The sequence below is a fragment of the Salmo salar genome, chromosome ssa11 (assembly GCF_905237065.1).
Source record: "Salmo salar chromosome ssa11, Ssal_v3.1, whole genome shotgun sequence".
In the NCBI taxonomy this organism is placed as follows: Eukaryota; Metazoa; Chordata; class Actinopteri; order Salmoniformes; family Salmonidae; genus Salmo; species Salmo salar.
The window spans coordinates 23,785,767-23,806,022 of NC_059452.1; the positions used below are offsets into that span (position 1 = coordinate 23,785,767).

General features: G+C 45.7%; 1 protein-coding gene across 2 annotated transcripts in view; it reads right to left on the bottom strand.

Annotated features, from left to right (window-relative positions):
- LOC106562306 (spondin-1) overlaps positions 1 to 20,256 on the bottom strand; it is a 146,171-nt gene that overhangs the window by 111,346 nt on the left and 14,569 nt on the right. For both annotated transcript variants that reach the window (XM_045689214.1, XM_045689213.1), the window contains exons 3-5: positions 16,510 to 16,643; positions 6,151 to 6,224; positions 5,703 to 5,825 (exon numbers count right to left, since the gene is read on the bottom strand). In XM_045689214.1, the coding sequence (XP_045545170.1) occupies positions 5,703 to 5,825; positions 6,151 to 6,224; positions 16,510 to 16,643 (331 nt within the window). The remainder of the gene's footprint in view (positions 1 to 5,702; positions 5,826 to 6,150; positions 6,225 to 16,509; positions 16,644 to 20,256) is intronic.

A 20,256-nucleotide genomic window follows, 5' to 3' on the forward strand; every position in this document is an offset into this window, starting at 1 on the left:
GGGATTATTTTTCCAGACAGCTGGTCTAGATTCTCCACTCCTGCCCCCAATGAAATATTGACCAGTAGCATCGGAAAACCGTAAGGCTGATGAATGTAAAAAAATACTTATTTGAGTATAAGAATAGTAGGCTAGACCATCAACATTAGTTTTCCATTCATACAACATGTCGGTAAACAGTAGACAGCAGATTTGCAGTGATAAACAAGGAAATATTTTATTTCAGATGTAGAGAATTATTGTCAAATAGAAAAATCGCCCTTAGTCTGCTCATAAAGTAGGATTATGTTATTCTGATGATAATACCAACCAGAGGGTGAAATAGTCTGATAACCTTGACATCTACATTAGGGAGCGGTAAATCACTGTTCAATGTTGGTTGCAATTGAGATTAGTTGTGCGGGTGACTTTAGTATGTATTGATGGTTTAACGAGAGATCAGCTGGCAAAAATCTGGTGGATTTCGATGGTAGCAATTGGTCCGTACAATGTTCAGAGAGACACAATAACGAGCTGTACAAGGCTATAAACAAGTAGGAAAACTTATATCCGGAGCCTGCTTTTCTGATTAACGGCGGTTTTAATCCCTTGTCACTAAGACACATGATGCCCAACCTCCATCAATGAGTCTCCTTCACGCCACTAGGGGCGATAAAGCCCTAGACCACTGTTATTCTACCCACAAGCAAGCATAGAAGGCCCTGTCTCATCCGCCATTCGGCAAATGAGATCATGACTCCGTACACCTGCTTCCTGTTTGCAAGCAGAAGCTCAAACACGAAGTACCCGCTGAGAAATGGTCACCAGAATCAGATACTATGCTACAGCGCTGATTGGAATATGTTTCGAGACTCCGCCAATAAAATCAACGAGCTAACCCCGTCACCAGCTTCATTAGGAAATTCATCTGTGACATTGTCCCCACAGTGAAGGTTCGCTGCTTCTCCAATCAAAAGCCCTGGATTAACACCGAGGTTGGCGCTAAACTAGAGGTCAGGGCTACCACACACAGAGGTATCGCTGCCGAGTGGTGCAGCGTTCTAAAGCACTGCATCTCAGTGCTAGAGGCGTCACTATGGACCCTGGTTCGATTCCAGGCTGTATCACAACCGGCCATGATTGGGAGTCCCATAGGGCGCTGCACAATTGACACAGGTTAGGGTTTGGCCGGGGTAGGCTGTCATTGTAAATAAGAATTTGTTCTTAACTGACTTACCTAGTTAAAATAAATAAACATCGCAGACAACCCTGAGGCTACGGCTGAGGACTGGAACAAATATGAGAAATCCCGCTATGACCTCCACAGAGTAATCAAACAAGCAAAAGGACAATATAGGAATATGGTGGAATAATATAACACAGGCTCTGACGCCCGCCACATGTGGCAGGGGCTACAGTCAATTACAGATTACAAAGGAAGATCCAACTGTGATAAGCCAAACAATGCCTCTCTACCAGACAAACTCCATGCATTTTATGCATGCTTCGTCAATAACAACATTGTGCCGGGTGTGAGTGCCGCCACCATTGCTCTCCGAGGTTGAAGTGAGTAGGGTCTTTAATCAGCTCAACACCCGCAAGGCCGCGGAGCCTGACGGTATTCCATGACATGTTCTAAGAGCATGCGAAGAACAGCTGGAAGGAATATTCATGGTAATTTTCAACCTCTCCTTGTCCCAGTCTGTAATCCACATGTTTTAAAATGACTACCATCATCCCTGTACCTAAGAACTCTAAGACTTCATGCCACAATGACTACCGCCCTGTAGCACTTACATCTGTAATCATGAGGTGCTTTGAGAGCCCGGTTATGGCACACATCAACTCCATCATCCCAGACACCCTAGACCCACTCCAATTTGCATACTGTCCCAACAGACCCATAGACAACGCAATCTCAATTGCAATCCACACTGCCCTCACCCACCTAGATAAGAGGAATAACTATGCGCGAATGCTGTTCATTGACTACAGCTCAGCGTTCAACACTATTGTCCCTTCCAAGTTCATCACCAAACTTAGGACCCTGGGACTGAACACCTCCCTCTGCAAGTGGATCCTGGACTTCCTGACGGGCTGACGCGAGGTGGTGAAGGTAGGCAAACATCACATCCGGGGGAGGATTGAGAGTGATTTGGTGTAGACTGTAGACTTAAAATGGTCCACATACACCTCAGGAGGTTGAAAATGTTTGGCATGTGCCCTCAAATCCTACAAAAGTTCTACAGCTGTACCATTGAGAGCATCTTGACTGACTACATCACTGCTTGGTATGGCAATAGCACCGTCCTTGAGCGCATGGCCGAACAGAGCGTGGTGCGGACAGCCCAGTACATCATTGGGGCCGAGCTCCCTGCCATCCAGGACTTCGGTGTGAAAGGAAGGCCTGAAAAATTGTTAAAGACTCCTACCAGTCAAGCCATAAACTGTTCTTTCTGCTTCCGCACGGCAAGTGGTACCAGTGCATCAAGTCTGACACCAACAGGCTCCTGAACAGCATCTATCCCCAAGCCATAAGACTGCTAAATAGCTAACTAAATTGCTACACGGACTCTCTGAGTTTACCCTTATTTTTGCACTGTCTATGCATACTCACACACACTGACACTCCAACACACACATACAAACACTCACTTTGTCATTTGCTCACACACACATAATGTGCACAAACATTTATACTGACTCATCACACACGCACACCCACTCACATACAATCATCATATACACCGCTACTACTCTGTTTATCATATTGTAATGAACACGATGGGTGACAGAGAGCTGGTTTCAAGCTCAGGGTGAAGCAGGTGTTTAATTGTAAAGGACCACAGGAAGAGGCAGGTAGCTGAGTCCAGGGGCAGGCAGAAGGTCATACACAGGCGGTCCAAAAGGCAACAGTACAGGCAGGGAAAAAGCTAGTAACATCATCCGGGAGAACAAGCAATAGGTGGATAACAGGAAATCCGATAGGCTAAGGTACAGGTTGGGAATAGGCAAAAGGTGTCATTAGTGAGGCAGGCAAAAACTATCATACACGGGAGGATTACATTATGGGAAAACCAGCGCTCCCAATAGAAGTGTGTCACAAATCAAACAATACCTCACAATGATGGGGTACAAAGAACTGAACTAAATAGTGTGATAATGACATACAGGTTTGTGAACAGGTGATCGGAATTCAAGTGATTGGGATCTGGAGAGTGAGCTGCGTTCAGGGGATCTATGTGTTTGAGAGTGAGCTGGAAAGTGGGCTGGAAAGTGAGCTGCGTTCAGGGGATCTACGTGTTTGAGAGTGTGAGTTGGAAGCAGACGTTACACATATATCATGATACTCAGTCACCTTACCCCTATACATATCTACCTCTATCACTCCAGTATCCCTGCACATTGTAAATATGGTACTGGAACTGACTGACCCTGTCAATAGTATGCTTACTTACTTTCTAGTGATCTTCTTATTTCTTATTTTTATTTCTTGTGTGTCTTTTTCTACCTTATGTTATTTTTAGTATTACATTGTTATTGATTACTACGTTGTTGAGTTTAGAGCTTGCAAGAAAGGCCTTTCACTGTACTTGTTCACGTGACATTAAAAACTTGAAATAGCATACTGAGTTTCCAATTAAAAAGTCAAACTTCGGTCTGCTGATGCAATATATTGTCCTCTCTTCACTTCCCAAGGTGAAAGACCTCCGAGTGGATAATTATCTTCTTTATTGCTACAAAATAAACTCATATCCCTCTTCCTCTCCTCCTCATCCCTCCCTCCTCTCCTCATCAAGAGCAACTCACACATATTATCGGAAAGTCTTTGTTCAGCAAAGGGAGGCTCTCTATCTGACCACTCAAATCCTTCTGTCTCATTTCCTTTTGCAATTTATAACACTCCTCTGGCGTGATGGGGTGTACACACACACACACACACACACACACACACACACACACACACACACACACACACACACACACACACACACACACACACACACACACACACACACACACACACACACAAATAGGGGAAGTGGTCACCACAAACTCACTAAGGTTATTCCCTCTATATTCATCAGAACTGTATCCAATCTCGATCATATACTCTGATGTTCCACAGCCTATTTTCATATTCTCAAAAAAAACTCCTTTCATCTCTTTCTCTCAGTCTAATAACAGTCTTTCTGAATTTCTGGTCTAGTCTGTGTTCTGTCCTAACAGCAACGTGATTGCTCATATTTCAGCTTTGTGTGAGTCTGGTAGAAATGCTTTTGAGAACCCATATCCACAGAAGACATGAAATGACACTTGAGCTGTGAATCCCTGGATGTAACCTCAGATCCATCCAAACCACAGGGCAATTCTCTGGTACACTTAGCCACCTGAGTACCAGTCATGGTTATCTTGACTGGGCTCTCTCTACCTGTCTCTCTCCTGAGTGTCTGAATGGGTTCAGGTAACCAGGAAACCTGCTGGCTATCTCCGCTCTCCACAGATAATGGTTGAATAGCTTCTCAGTGGTGTATTACTTATTATAAAGTGGGTGGTTCGAGCCCTGAATGCTGATTGGCTGACAGCCATGCTATATCATACCATATACCATGAGTATGAAAAAACATTTATTTTTACTGCTCAAATTACGTTGGTAACCAGTTTATAATAGCAATAAGGCACCTCAGGGGTTTGTGATATATGGCCAATATACTACGGCTAAGAGCTGTGTCCAGGCACTCCACGTTGTGTCGTGCTAAAACCTCTTTTAGCAATGGTTCTATCTGTGTTTGATTGACAGTAGTCATATAAAAAACACAGGCACATTAACAAATAATTACCAGATACTAATGATGCTTGGGGAGGAAGTTGTAGATGGTGATCTGCTGTATGTATGACAACCAGGGATGGTTACCTTGGCTATGACTTTGTGGTGGTGAGGAGAACTCAATTATAAAAACCACAAAACCAATTATGGGTTTCCTAAGACACAGAGTGGAAACGCATACATAAAAAGCACACACACACACACACACACACACACACACACACACACACACACACACACACACACACACACACACACACACACACACACACACACACACACACATACACACACAATGTAACACAGACAGACATCCACACAAACAAAAAGACATACAAACAGAAAGATACACACACACATTCTCAAACACATACACTCCTGTCTCTCCTAAGCCATTAAATGAGGGTGTCACTCGATTTGCAGGTTTATCTTACTGTTGGACTCCATGCTAATCATTATATTGATCTGGGCTGTGAGAGAGAGAGAGAGAGAGAGAGAGAGAGAGAGAAAGGAGTGTCTTAGAAGGAGGGAAGAGCCCAGTAATCCCCATCTCCATTCACACCCTGCCTGCCTGCCGGGGAGTCAGGCTCAAGGTTATACAGTGCAGCACCACAGACCGAGGCCCAGGGCCAAGCTGGGGGAGGAATGAGACAGGGGCACAGCACCCTGGGAAGAGGGTATCCTGGGGTGACCATGGAGGTTGTAGTATCCTTGGTAGACTGTGATGCTAGGTACTTGAACAGTATTGCAATGTTATGAGTAAAGGGGTATTTTTGACGCAATGGAGGCACCAACTAGTGTAGCCCTGGGGTGAAATGGGGCACTAATTAAAGTCGTCTTTCAGGGATTAAATGGGGTACGTGCCTGGGTAATTTGGAAGTTATGGGGTACTTACGAGGGTAGTCTTTGGGGTGCACCTTCTCTGACCAGTTGCCATAGAAGGTGACTCTGTACTTGGCTGTTCCACAGGCACAGCAATCCAGCAGAGGCTTCTCTGTGGTCTCCCCATACAATGACTCTGAGAAGGGAGAGAAGAGGGAGTGAGTGAGAGAGAGATTGAGAGAGGTTAATGGAGGAGAGGGTGGGAGGGCGGGAGGGAGGGAGGGAGGGAGGGTATGGGTAAGGGAAGGAGAGATGGAGGTGTAAAGCTGTTCTTTTGATCAGTCTCCGTAAATTCTCTATCCAATGTCACGCACAGCTTGGGAGATACAGCACAAGCGTAAAGATCCTGACCCAGTAAGGGAAGAGAGAGTAAGACAGGAGATACTGAGACATAGTAAGGGAGAGAGAGGAGTGGAAGACATGTAGCGCCCTTTACTGCGTCTCAGTAATGGAGGACATACCTTTCTCACACATCCTCTTGGTGAGAGAGCCTTCATCCTGGAAGTAGATGATCCTCTTCTGGACAATGCTGGCCCTGCAGAGAAAATCAAATCAAATCACATTTTATTGTCACGTACACATGGTTAGCAGATGTTTATGCGAGTGTAGCGAAATGCTTGTGATTCTAATTCCGACCATGCAGTAATATCTAACAAGTAATCTAACAATTTCACAACAACTACCTTATACACACAAGTGTAAAGGAATGAATAAGGAATGAATATGTACATAAAAATATATATGGATGAGCGATAGCCGAACGGCATAGGCAAGATGCAGTAGATGGTATAGAGTACAGTATATACATATGAGATGAGTAATGTAGGGTATGTAAGCATTATATAAAGTGGCATAGTTTAAAGTGACTAGTGATACATTTATTACATCCATTTTTTTATTATTAAAGTGGCTAGAGATGGAGTCAGTATGTTGGCAGCAGCCACTCAATGTTAGTGATGTCTGTTTAACAGTCTGATGGCCTTGAGATAGAAGCTGTTTTTCAGTCTCTCGGTCCCAGCTTTGATGCACCTGTACTGACCTCGCCTTCTGGATGATAGCGGGGTGAACAGGCAGTGGCTCGGTTGTTGTTGTCCTTGATGATCTTTTTGGCCTTCCTGTGACATCGGGTGGGTGTAGGTGTCCTGGAGAGCAGGTAGTTTGCCCCCGGTGATGCGTTGCGCAGACCTCACTAACCTCTGGAGAGCCTTACGGTTGTGGGCGGAGCAGTTGCCGTACTAGGCGGTGATACAGCCCGACAGGATGCTCTCGATTGTGCATCTGTAAATGTTTGTGAGTGATTTTGGTGACAAGCCGAATTTCTTCAGCCTCCTGAGGTTGAAGAGGCACTGTTGCGCCGCCTTCACCACACTGTCTGTGTGGGTGGACCATTTCAGTTTGTCTGTGACGTGTACGCCGAGGAACTTAAAACTTTCCACCTTCTCCACTACTGTCCCTTCGATGTGGATAGCGGGGTGCTCCCTCTGCTGTTTCCTGAAGTCTACGATCATCTCCTTTGTTTTGTTGACGTTGGGTGTGAGGTTATTTTCCTGACACCACATTCCGAGGGCCCTCACCTCCTCCCTGTAGGCCGTCTCGTCGTTGTTGGTAATCAAGCCTACCACTGTAGTGTCATCTGCAAACTTGATGATTGAGTTGGAGGCGTGCATGTGTAACAGTGTAGGTTCCGTCCCTCTCTTCGCCCCAACCCGGGCTCGAACCAGGGACCCTTGCACACATCAACAACTGACACCCCACGAAGCATCGTTACCCATCGCGCCACAAAAGCCGCGGCCCTTGCAACGCAAGGGGAAACCCTACTTCAAGTCTCAGAGCGAGTGACGTCACTGATTGAAATGCTATTAGCGCGCACCACCGCTAACTAACTAGCCATTTCACATCGGTTACACTCACCCCCCCTTTGACCTCCTCCTTTTTCCGCAGCAACCAATGATCCGGGTCAACAGCATCAATGTAACAGTGTAGGTTCCGTCCCTCTCTTCGCCACAGCCCAGGCTCGAACCAGGGACCCTTGCACACATCAACAACTGACACCCCACAAAGCATCATTACCCATCGCGCCACAAAAGCCACGGCCCTTGCAACGCAAGGGGAAACCCTACTTCAAGTCTCAGAGCGAGTGACGTCACTGATTGAAATGCTATTAGCGCGCACCACCGCTTACTAACTAGCCATTTCACATCGGTTACACATGGCCACACAGTCATGGGTGAACAGGGAGTACAGGAGAGGGCTGAGAACGCACCCTTGTGGGGACCCAGTGTTGAGGATCAGCGGGGTGGAGATGTTGTTTCCTACCCTCAGCACCTGGGGGTGGCCCGTCAGGAAGTCCAGGACCCAGTTGCACAGGGCGGGGTAGAGACACAGGGTCTCGAGCTTAATGACGAGTTTGGAGGGTACTATGGAGTTAAATGCTGAGCTGTAGTCGATGAACAGCATTCTTACATAGGAATTCCTCTTGTCCAAATGGGTTAGGGCAGTGTGTAGTGTGATTGCAATTGCGATTGCGTCGTCTGTGGACCTATTGGGGCGGTAAGCAAATTGGAGTGGGTCTAGGGTGTCAGGTAGGGTGGAGGTGGTATGATCCTTGGCTAGTCTCTCAAAGCACTTTATGATGACGGAGGTGAGTGCTACGGGCCGATAGTCATTTAGCTCAGTTACCTTAGCTTTCTTGGGAACTGGAACAATGGTGGCCCTCTTGAAGCATGTGGGAACGGCAGACTGGGATAAGGATAGATTGAATATGTCCGTAAACACACCAGCCAGCTGGTCTGCGCATGCTCTGAGGATGAGGCTAGGGATGCCGTCTGGGCCGGCAGCCTTGCGAGGGTTAACACGTGTAAATGCTTTACTCACGTTGGCTGCGGTGAAGGAGAACCCGCAGGTTTTGGTAGTGGGCCGTGTCATTGGTAGTGTATTGTCCTCAAAGCGAGCAAATAAGTTGTTTAGTTTGTCTGGGAGCAGGACATCGTGGTCCGCGACGGGGCTGGTTTTCTTTTTGTAGTCCGTGATTGACTGTAGACCCTGCCACATACCTCTCTTGTCTGAGCCGTTGAATTGCGACTCTACTTTGTCTCTATACTGACGCTTAGCTTGTTTGATTGCCTTGCGGAGGGAATAGCTACATTGTTTGTATTCGGTCATATTTCCGGTTGCCTTGCCCTGATTAAAAGCAGTGGTTCGCGCTTTCAGTTTTTCACGAATGCTGCCATCAATCCACGGTTTCTGGTTGGGGAAGGTTTTAATAGTTGCTGTGGGTACAACATCACCGATGCACTTGCTAATAAACTTGCTCACCGAATCAGTGTATTCATCAATGTTATTGTCCGACGCTATGCGTAACATATCCCAGTCCACGAGATCGAAGCAATCTTGAAGGGTGGAATCAGATTGGTCGGACCAGCGTTGAACAGACCTGAGCACAGGCATTTCCTGTTTTATTTTTTGTCTATAGGCTGGGAGCAACAAAATGGATTCGTGGTCAGATTTTCCGAAAGGAGGGCGGGGCAGGGCTTTGTATGCGTCGCGGAAGTTAGAGTAACAATGGTCCAGGATTTTTTCCGCCTGGGTAGCGCATTCAATATACTGATAAAATTTAGGAAGTCTTGTTTTTAGATTAGCCTTGTTAAAATCCCCAGCTACAATGAATGCAGCCTCAGGATATGTGGTTTCCAGTTTACATAGAGTCCAATGAAGTTCATTCAGGGCCATCAATGTGTCTGCTTGGGGGGGATATATACGGCTGTGATTATAATCGAAGAGAATTCTCTTGGTAGATAATGCGGTCGACATTTGATTGTAAGGAATTCTAGGTCAGGTCAGCAAAAGGACTTGAGTTCCTTTATGTTGTTATGATCACACCACGTCTCGTTAATCATAAGGCATATCCCCTCCCCCGCCTTCTTCTTACCAGAGAGATGTTTGTTTCTGTTGGCGCGATGTGTGAAGAAACCAGGTGGCTGTACCGATAGCGTGTCTCGAGTGAGCCACGTTTCCGTGAAACAAAGAGCGTTACAATCTCTGATGTCTCTCTGGAAGGCAACCCTTGCTCGGATTTCATCTACCTTGTTGTCAAGAGACTGGACGTTGGCGAGTAGTAAACTCGGGAGCGGTGCGCGATGTGCCCGTCTACGGAGCCTGACCAGAAGACCGCTTCTTCTGCCCCTCCTGTGGCGCCGTTGTTTTGGGTCGCCGGCTGGGACCCGATCCAATGTCCTGGGTGGTGGACCAAACAGAGGATCTGCTTCAGGAAAGTCGTATTCCTGGTCGTAGTGTTGGTAAGTTGACGTTGCTCTTATATCCAATAGTTCCTAAAGGCTGTATGTAATCAAACTTAAGATTTCCTGGGGTAACAATGTAAGAGATAGTACATAAAAAAACTAAATACTGCATAGTTTCCTGAGAATGCGAAGCGAGGCGGCCATCTCTGTTGGCGCCGGATGTCTCATTATGAAAGAAGGAGGAGGGGAGGAGGTGAGAGGAGAAGAGGAAGTTTCAGGTTATGAGAAAGGAAATGAAAGGTTAGAAAGAGAAAGCAGATGAAAAGTGAAAAGATCAGGGTAAAGTGGAGATGAGGGTTGAAAGAGATAGGGAATGGACAGAGGAGAAAAGACAAGAAAGGATGAGAGGAGTACAAGGCAGGAGATCAGGTGGAATAAAGGAGGAAAGAAGCAGGAGATGAGAAACAAGAGAAGAGTTAAATATTCATACAGTACTTTTAGCACAGGGAGTAACCGGGGGACATTTGGAGTAATGTTGAACTTAGGATGAGTGTTGAGTGTCTGAATGAATAAAACCTGGGGAGGAAGTGTTCTTGTGCTTCCAGACAGGTCTCCCAGCAGTTCTGAGATCAGCTACTAGAGAAGGTTCTGTGTTATTCATCAACATTTGAATGTGATTGCGGACAGGTCTGAGATCAGCTACTAGAGCAGGTCCTGTGTTATTCATCAACATGTTCCTGTGCTTCCAGACAGCTCTGAGATCAGCTAATAAAGCACACAGGGGTGCTGAATCACAGGCACTCTCAGACCGGAGGGATTTGCTAGCTCTTACAGAAAGTATTTATTAACATAAAGACTTGTATTTAGCAGGAGAGAGATGTTGTTGGAAAAGAGATTAAAAACCTAGAGAGAAAGAGAAAAAGGAGAGAAAAAAGTCAGAAAGTAAGCTTCCCTTTTGATAAACGATCAAGAGTGAGCAACCACACACACACACACACACACTCAGGCAAGAGGAACTACAGTGTGTCAGAGATAAGACAGAGTGACAGGCCAAAAGTTAAGTTTTCCAGAGCTAAAGTCCTGCTCCTGGTCCTGGCAGAGAGACTGTTCTGATAGAGCTGTCTGGGGACAAAGCCACTGAGTGCTGGGTGGACACAGGGCTTAGTGGGGCCTCGACATGCAAATCAGACACAAACAAACCCATTCAAGGACCAGAAGGGGTCCGCGTGTGGGCCAGAAACGATCGCAACCAAATTACTTTCAGGGCCCAAAAGCTGTCACAAACAAACTCTATTTAGGTGCTGTGCATTACATCAGACTTGGCCTCCCACAACAGGCTGCAGGTTTCCATGGTGATAGTGGGCAGAGGGTAGCAGCAGGGTGTAGGTTCTAGGCTCTGGATTATCTGGGTTCTGGGTCTGGTCCAGGTGGTTCCTGTCCAGCTGGACTGTTTATGGAGCAGGAGTCTGAGCTGGGCCGAGCCCACTGCTGTCACTGTGCTCTCCCACAGTCACAAAAATAAAGAAAGAACGAGAGAAAGAGGGAGGGAGAAGAGCGAGAGGAGACGTAGATGTAGAAGAGGAAAGGAAAAAAAGACAGAGAGATGTACTATATGCTCATCTCAGGAAGCCGTGGTAGTGAGGAGAAAAAACGACACAAAGAAAGCGAGATACAAGACAAGGACAAAGACAAATCATTTCACCTTGTCCTTGAAGGACACACTTCAGATGAGCTGCTTTGGAAAAATACATTATCTCTCAATTCTGATGGGATTCCAACCTATTCCCCAAGCAAACCTCCTACCGCTGGGGCCTTGCGAGTGGCGCAGCGGTCTAAGACACTGCATTGCAGTGCTAGAGGCGTCACTACAGACCCACGTTCAATCCCGGGCTGTTTCGCAGCCGGCAGTGACCGGGAGACCCATGAGGCGGCGCACAATTGGCCCAGCGTCGTCCAGGTTTGTCCTTGTCACTAGTGCTCTTGTGGCGGGCTGGGAACATGCACGCTGACTTCGGTCGCCAGTTGTACAGTGTTTCCTCCGACATATTGGTGTGGCTGGCTTCCGAGTTGAGCTAGCAGTGCGGCTTGGTCACAGCTGTGTTTCGGAGGATGCATGGCTCTCGACCTTTGTCTCTCCCGAGTCCGTACAGGAGTTGCAGCGATGGGACAAGACAGTAACTACCAATTTGATATCATGAAAAAGGGGTAAAATGTACATTTTTGGATTTTATTATAAATAAACCTCCTACCACTCTGCTGTCTGTTTATCCTGCCTGTCTCCAGAGCAGGCTATCAGGGGATTATGTTTGATGATCTAAGGGCTGGACCAGTGGCAGAGGACCAGTGGCAGAGGAGGCTGTGTCAGGCAGGCCGGCCAGAGAAGGGACGGTATCTCTACAGTGACGGAGTGACAGCTATATGCCCCTATTAACATAACACAAATCTTTCTTCATCTGTCTTTTTCTCACCCTCTCTCTTGCTTTTGTTTTTTTTTATCAATTTTTACTCTCCAAGGCACACAGCGAGACAGAGACAGACAGACAGACAGACAGACAGACAGACAGAGAGGAAAGAGAAGAGAGAGAGAGAGGGAAATAAGAAGAGAAGAAAATAAAGCATAAACACAACAGATCCCATTCGAAAACAAGGAATGGGTTTGGAAGGGGATAGTAGTAGGACATGAAGAAACCTGTCTGAGGGGTGTACCTAGAAGTACAGAGGTAACAGGGGTACCCTACCCCAGGTGCTCCTAAACACACCGCCAGCATATCTCTAAGTGTTCACACCTTAATTCAATCTCACTCCAATTTTAGATATCTCTCCCTGAGCGAGCCGCTCACAAACTGCCTCACTAGCTGCCCACTTTCTGGGGCCGGCCAGGCAATCAGGCACAGTAATGCTTATTTAACATCCAATTTAAATTCTATCAATGAGATGCTATTAAAGCCAGACTCACTTTCCTGGCTCCACACCGCCGATGGTTATCGCCTCAAAAGCGCTCCGGTATGTGGGGTGGGTAGGAGTGTGTGTGTGTGTGTGTGTGTGTGTGTGTGTGTGTGTGTGTGTGTGTGTGTGTGTGTGTGTGTGTGTGTGTGTGTGTGTGTGTGTGTGTGTGTGTGTGTGTGTGTGTGTGTGTGTGTGTGTGTGGCCAGGTCAGAGAGGGATATATAAACATAGCTATTTGTTTACAGTTTGTTCCTTTGGGAAGGCACATACTGTACCACTGTCATTGAACCATTCCTACTCATCTCACATGTAATAACTGCAGAGTTAGACTGCCATTCTCTCTGGGAAGGCTTTTTAATCTACCTGCCATTGTGATCATGTCATTAAATTCCTAGAGATTTCAAATAGGTTTTGACACAATCATGTTCTGACTGTCAAAACTGTACTACACTTTATGTCAGGTGAACCTGAAAAAAAGAATGACTTTTCTGTATAAATTAACAAAAATATAAAGACTCTACAGGGAGTGTGGTCCAGAAATCGGACAAACGTCTGTCCCTTTTTGACCCCCATAATCATGGTGAGCCAGACCAAACCACCACACTAAGATGTTTCCAGCCACCAGGAGACAGCAGCTACTCCTCAATTACAGCTAACCATCAGGGAGGAGGGGCCGTCATACCACAGCCTCTCTAGCCACAGCACTAGAGGAGCTCTCAAAAACTCTCATGAACACTTTCCACACAGACGCACTGAGCGATGATGACACTATACACAGTAATACACACACATCTTCACATGTTGCATTATGCTGTATTAGACACACTCACACAAACGTGCACGTACACGTAAACACACACAAACACACACACACACACACACACACACACACAGGCACCAGACACATGCACAGTCTGTTTTTCCATAATAGTTATTGCCAGAGGTGTCTGAGTTAACCAGGTTATTTGACAGGTAGGCAGATAGGCATGCTGAGAGCGTTGAAATGAAAAACTTGTATCAATAATGAAATCCCCCATTTTCTGATGAAACATATACTATTGTAGCTGGGGAAAGGTGGGCAGACACTCCCCCAGGCTGACAGCATCAGTCACGTTCATTGTTTATGGGGTTGTCATGGTAATAGAAGAGGCGGGAGCAGCACGTACGTTTGTGGGGATATATCTAATGGGGACAGACCCATTTTCTTTCTCTCATGATTATATCTCTGGGGAGATACTTCCTGCTAGACTGTGATTAATGTCTAGCTAGTTCAAGCTAGGTTGGTTGTTTTGTGCAGCTCCCCATTACCCCGTGCAGTGTAACATAAAAACGCCTGTTGGCATTAACTGTATTTCGCTCTCCGTCCATTTGTTATTTAAGCTAGTAAAGTCACAATATCGGGAAACCCGTAAACGACACACTATAATCAACCATTTCAGATTCAATGCTGCCTGGCTGCGTCTGTCTGTCTGTCTGTCTGTCTGTCTGTCTGTCTGTCTGTCTGTCTGTCTGTCTGTCTGTCTGTCTGTCTGTCTGTCTGTCTGTCTGTCTGTCTGTCTGTCTGTCTGTCTGTCTGTCTGTCTGTCTGTCTGTCTGTCTGTCTTTCTGTCTGTGTGTGTGTGTGGGAATGTGTATGTTGTGTGTAGATGACCAATATGTGTTTGCATTTGTTTAGGAAAAGAGGCTGTTGCTGCTTGGGCTCTAGCTAGAGATATACAACAGCTTCCCAATAACAATCAATCAGTATGATGTTTAGGGGTACACCCGCCCCACTTCACTGACAAAACTTTAATAAGAGTGATCACCCAGTAATTCAACTTTCCAGTTTCCAAAAAACACAAAAACACTCAACTATGAACCTGTCCTCGCCTGGTGTCATCACTCTACAGTGAAAAACAAGCATCCCCACTGGACGTACCTTAGTATCACATCCCCACTCCCCAACCTCCACATGACTATATCTCACTCTCTCCTCATCTCACATGCTGCCACTCTCTTTCCATTCTATCCATTCATCTGTTATCTCTACCTCTTTCTCTTTCTCTACCTCTGTCCCCCACTCTCTGTCTCACCTCCTTTCTTCCAATAGATACAAGACAGCTGAGAGGAAAAGTAGGGGAAGATGCCTGCCTGCCTGGTTAGTGTGCTGTGGGAACAACAGAACTGCGCCCTGGTTGAGAAAGGCAGAAAGAGTGAAGCGGAAAAGGAGAGAGAGAAGGGAAGGAATGAAAAGGGTGTGTAGTATCGAGAGAAACCGACAGGAAAGAGAAGAGTGAGTGAGAGTAGAGAGAGGGAGGAAGAAAGCCAAAGAAAGGGGGAGTTCAGAGACGAAGACGAAGGCAAGGACATCTCATCACTCACTCTGACAGGCACATAATAACGTGCATTAATAAGAAATGCAAGCCTTTTTTTACGCCCCTACACACATAACGACGGCACAGTGAGAGATTTAAACGGGGCAGGAGAGAAAGTGACAGGCCAACTGAACTCTTTAATAATGCAGAGATTAGCATGCCATGTAGGGCACCACCCCTATGTTTCTGTTCCTCTCTCTCTTCTTTGTCGCTCTCTCGCTTCTCTCTCTTCTCCCCCCACTGGGTACACACTGGTTGAATCAATGTCGTTTCCACGTCTAATTCAATGAAATTATGTTGAACCAACGTGGAATAGATGCTGAATTGACGTCTGTGCCCTCTCTCCTCCTCCTTTTCTCTCTCTTTCTCTAGATTATGCACTCTCTCTCTCTCACACACACACACACACACACACACACACACACACACACACACACACACACACACACACACACACACACTCTCTCAGCCCTACCCTCAAACAATATCCCGCCTCAATGCATGGGAGTGTACTGTGATCTATGTTTGGTACAGGTAACTAACACATACTGCACCTAAACAAGCCCTGGAGGCACACGACACGGCAAAGGAATCAATTAACGTCAACCCAAGCCATTGCAGCTATTCTTGTGATTATGTATTCTTTATGCAACATACATTCTGGAAGAAACATTGATAATATATTCTGAGTGAAACCTTTAGGTTGGGTTTGGAGTGGAGAGGAGTACAGTAATAACTTCCCATGTACAGTAATAGGACACGTGAGTACGATACTGTATGTAAAGATGCATGAGGGGTCCACATACAGCTCCTTATTCACAGTATACAATCAACCACACACTGTCACAGCTACACTGGATTTGCGTCATAGTGTGGTCACCAACTCTGGTCCTATACACAAGCTAAAGGTTGTGAATGTCTTGTTCCAGCCCAGCACTAACACACCTGGATAAACTAATCACCAAGCCATCGAAACACTGATTCGTTGAATCAGATAATATTACCATTGGTCTGGAATAAAAGCCTCTAAACACCGTAGTTCTCCAGTACCACGGGTGGTGATCACATATGGCTGCATCCTGATTCTCCACACTTCTCCCAAAGTGTGCACTTGCACATTGGATTGATGTAAGCATTGGCTGGAGTTTCCACTGTTGTTGCATACATAATGGGGAGTATGCAGGACAAGTGCACACTTCGGGAGAGGGGTGGAAAATGGGGACACAGACATATATATCCTTACTTTAGGGTTCTTCAGAGAGCCCCAAGTACATGCACCTACTTGAGGGTGAGACAACCAGAGGAGCTGGGGGGGGCTGTCCAGAACACCTGGATCCTAGTGCGTCTCCGAGGGGTACTCTCTGTCACTGCCGGGGGACAGTTGATCATGAACTGGGTGTCCTCTTCATCGATGATCTGTATAACACATAAAAACAGACATACACATAGATAGACAGACAGACAAAGACAAACACACACACAGCATGTATTCGATTTAAATAAGGACAAGCAAATGAGGAAAGATAATGTAATTCTAATTGCATGGTACCTTATGTTCTCTCTGTATTATACCATATATTTCATTACTATGGTACCCTCTCTCAATGTGAGTTCAAGTGCAACTTCATTTAACTGCCACTAGCTTTCATTACCAGGCCTAAATAGAACACTTCAATTAGACATGATCTAATTCATTAGCAACATCTGTTCATTGCAAAGTAATAGTACATTTTGCATTTCACAAATGATTTTCAATTAAATGAATGCTATAAATGAATTTGATCCATTTTAAGCTCCTTGTGTCATTCTACACTATGACTCAGTGGATACAGTGGCTTGCGAAAGTATTCACCCTTGCCATTTTTCTTATTTTGTTGCCTTACAACCTGGAATTGAAATGGATTCATGGGGGGGGGGATTGTATCATTGGATTTACACAACATGCCTACCACTTTGAAGATGAAAAATATTTTTTATTGTGACACAAACAAGAAATAAGACAAAAAACAGAAAACTTGAGTGTGCATAACTATTCACACCCCCGAAGTCAATGCTTTGTAGAGCCACCTTTTGCAGCAATTACAGCTGCAAGTCTCTTGGGGTATGTCTCTATAAGCTTGGCACATCTAGCCACTGGGATTTTTGCATGTTCTTCAAGGCAAAACTGCTCCAGGTCTTTCAAGTTGGATGGGTTCTGCTGGTGTACAGCAATATTTAAGTTATACCACAGATTCTCAATTGGATTGAGGTCTGGGCTTTGACTAGGCCATTCCAAGACATTTAAATGTTTCCCCTTAAACCACTTGAGTGTTGCTTTAGCAGTATGCTTAGGGTCATTGTCCTGCTGGAAGGTGAACCTCCGTCGCAGTCTCAAATCTCTGGAAGACTGAAACAGGTTTTCCTCAAGAATTTCCCTATATTTAGTTGCATCCATAATTTATTCAATTCTGACCAGTTTCCCAGTCCCTGCCAATGAAAAACATCCCCATAGCATGATGCTGCCACCACCATGCTTCCCTGTGTGGATGTTGTTCTCGGGGTGATGAGAGTTGTTGAGTTTGCGCCAGACATAGCATTTTCCTTGATGGACCAAAGGCTACATTTTAGTCTCATCTGACCAGAGTACCTTCTTTCATATGTTTGGGGAGTCTCCCACATGCCTTTTGGCAAACACCAAATGTGTTTGCTTATTCTTTTCTTTAAGCAATGTTTTTTTTCCTGGCCATTCTTCCGTAAAGCCCAGCTCTGTGGAGTGTATGGCTTAGTGGTCCTATGGACAGATACTCCAATCGCCGCTGTGGAGCTTTGCAGCTCCTTCAGGGTTATCTTTGGTCTCTTTGTTGCCTCTCTGATTAATGCCCTCCTTGCCTGGTCCGTGAGTTTTGGTGGGCTGCCCTCTCTTGGCAGGTTTGTTGTGTTGCCATGTTCTTTCCATTTTTTATAACAGATTTAATGGTGCTCTGTGGGATGTTCAAAGTTTCAGATTTTTTTCTATAACCCAACTTCTGAAGGTAATTGGTTGCACCAGATCTAATTTAGTGGCTTCATAGCAAAGGGGGTGAATAAATTTGCACGGACCACTTTTCTGTTTTTTATTTTTGTACATTTTTTGAAACATGTCGTTTTTTTCATTTCACTTCACTTCACCAATTTGGACCATTTTGTGTATGTCCATCACATGACATCCAAACACAAATCCATTTAAATTACAGGTTGTAATGCAACAAACTAGGAAAAACGCCAAGGGGGATGAATACTTTTGCAAGGCACTGTACGTCTGGCTGGTATGCAATTTAATATATTGTTTTTGAATACATACATAAGTCTATCCTATACTGGCAAATTGACAGCTGTACAGCAAATATATAATGGTTTTTCACACACGCATGCACACACACACAAAAACACACACACACTCACAACCTCTGTGTCACGCGCCAGTAGTTATACTGTAGGATCGATAGTGCATTTCACAGGCATACTGTGGCCAGCCACAATTCTTAGCAAATGAATGAAGGGCTTAAGTGCTGTCCTTGAAGGGTCATTTTCAGTGTGTGTGTGTGTGCATTTTCAGCTCCAAGTGCTTTTGGTGTGTGTGTGTGCGTGTGTGTGCGTGTGTGTGCATGTGTGTGTGTGTGCATGTGGGTGCATGCGTGTGTGTGCGTGTTTGTGCATGTTTGTGACAACATTCTCCACAGTTCTATTTGACAGGAAGTGACATCAGGGCAATAAATACTCGGAACTCTCTCACTCATTAAAGCTGTCAGCGGAGAATTCCCTCTGTCACGCCATGTTATGAATCAGGTTACTCTGGACTGTGTGTGTGTGTATGTGTGTGTGTGAGAGAGAGTTCTGGGATTTACTGGGCTGGCTGAGTCTGTATCCAGCCCTCTGAATCACACCCAGAGGTCATAAAACCCTTGCTGGGTTCCCATGGTTTCTGACAGGCATCTCTGGGGTGGGGGCTGACTGAGCCGACTAGAGTCTGTGATGACCCAGGGTTCTCCCGACCCCTCCTGTCTCAGCCTCCAGTATTCATGCTGCAATAGTTTATGTGTCAGGGGGCTAGGGTCAGTCTGTTATATCTCCTGTCTTATCCAGTGTCCTGTGTGAATTTATGTATTCTCTCTCTAATTTTTTCTCTCTTTTTCTCTCTTTCTCTCAGAGGACCTGAGCCCTAGGACCATGCCTCAGGACTACCTGGCCTGATGACTACTTGCTGTCCCCAGTCCACCTGTTCGTGCTGCTGCTCCAGTTTCAACTGTCCTGCCTGTGGCTATGGAACCCTGACCTGTTCACCGGACATGCTACCTTGCTGTTTTCAACTCTCTAGAGACAGCAAGTGCGGTAGAGATACTCTGAATGATCGGCTATGAAAAGACAACTGACATTTACTCCTGAGGTGCTGACCTGTTGCACCTTCTACAACCACTGTGATGATTATTATCTGACCCTGCTGGTCATCTATGAGCATTTGAACCTCTTGGCCATGTTCTGTTATAATCTCCACCCGGCACAGCCAGAAGAGGACTGGCCACCCCTCATAGCCTGGTTCCTCTGTAGGTTTCTTCCTAGGTTCTGGCCTTTCTAGGGAGTTTTTCCTAGCCACCATGCTTCAACACCTGCATTGCTTGCTGTTTGGGGTTTTAGACTGGGTTTCTGTACAGCACTTTGTGACATCAGCAGATTTAAGAAGGGCTTTATAAATACATTTGATTGATTGATTGATTTGATTGAATGCATTAAACGCCATCTGTGAAAAGCAGCAGCCATTCAACTGACCTATGGTTCTGACAATGTGTGTGTGTGTGTGTGTGTGTGTGTGTGTGTGTGTGTGTGTGTGTGTGTGTGTGTGTGTGTGTGTGTGTGTGTGTGTGTGTGTGTGTGTGTGTGTGTGTGTGTGTGTGTGTGTGTGTGTGTGCTGAGACCGTGGATGAGAGACTAAATGTGAGAAACAGAGAAAGGAGAAGACTGTTTGAGGTAGAGTCTGTGGGAGAGAGTGTGTTTGCTTGCAACAGCTGGTCAGACT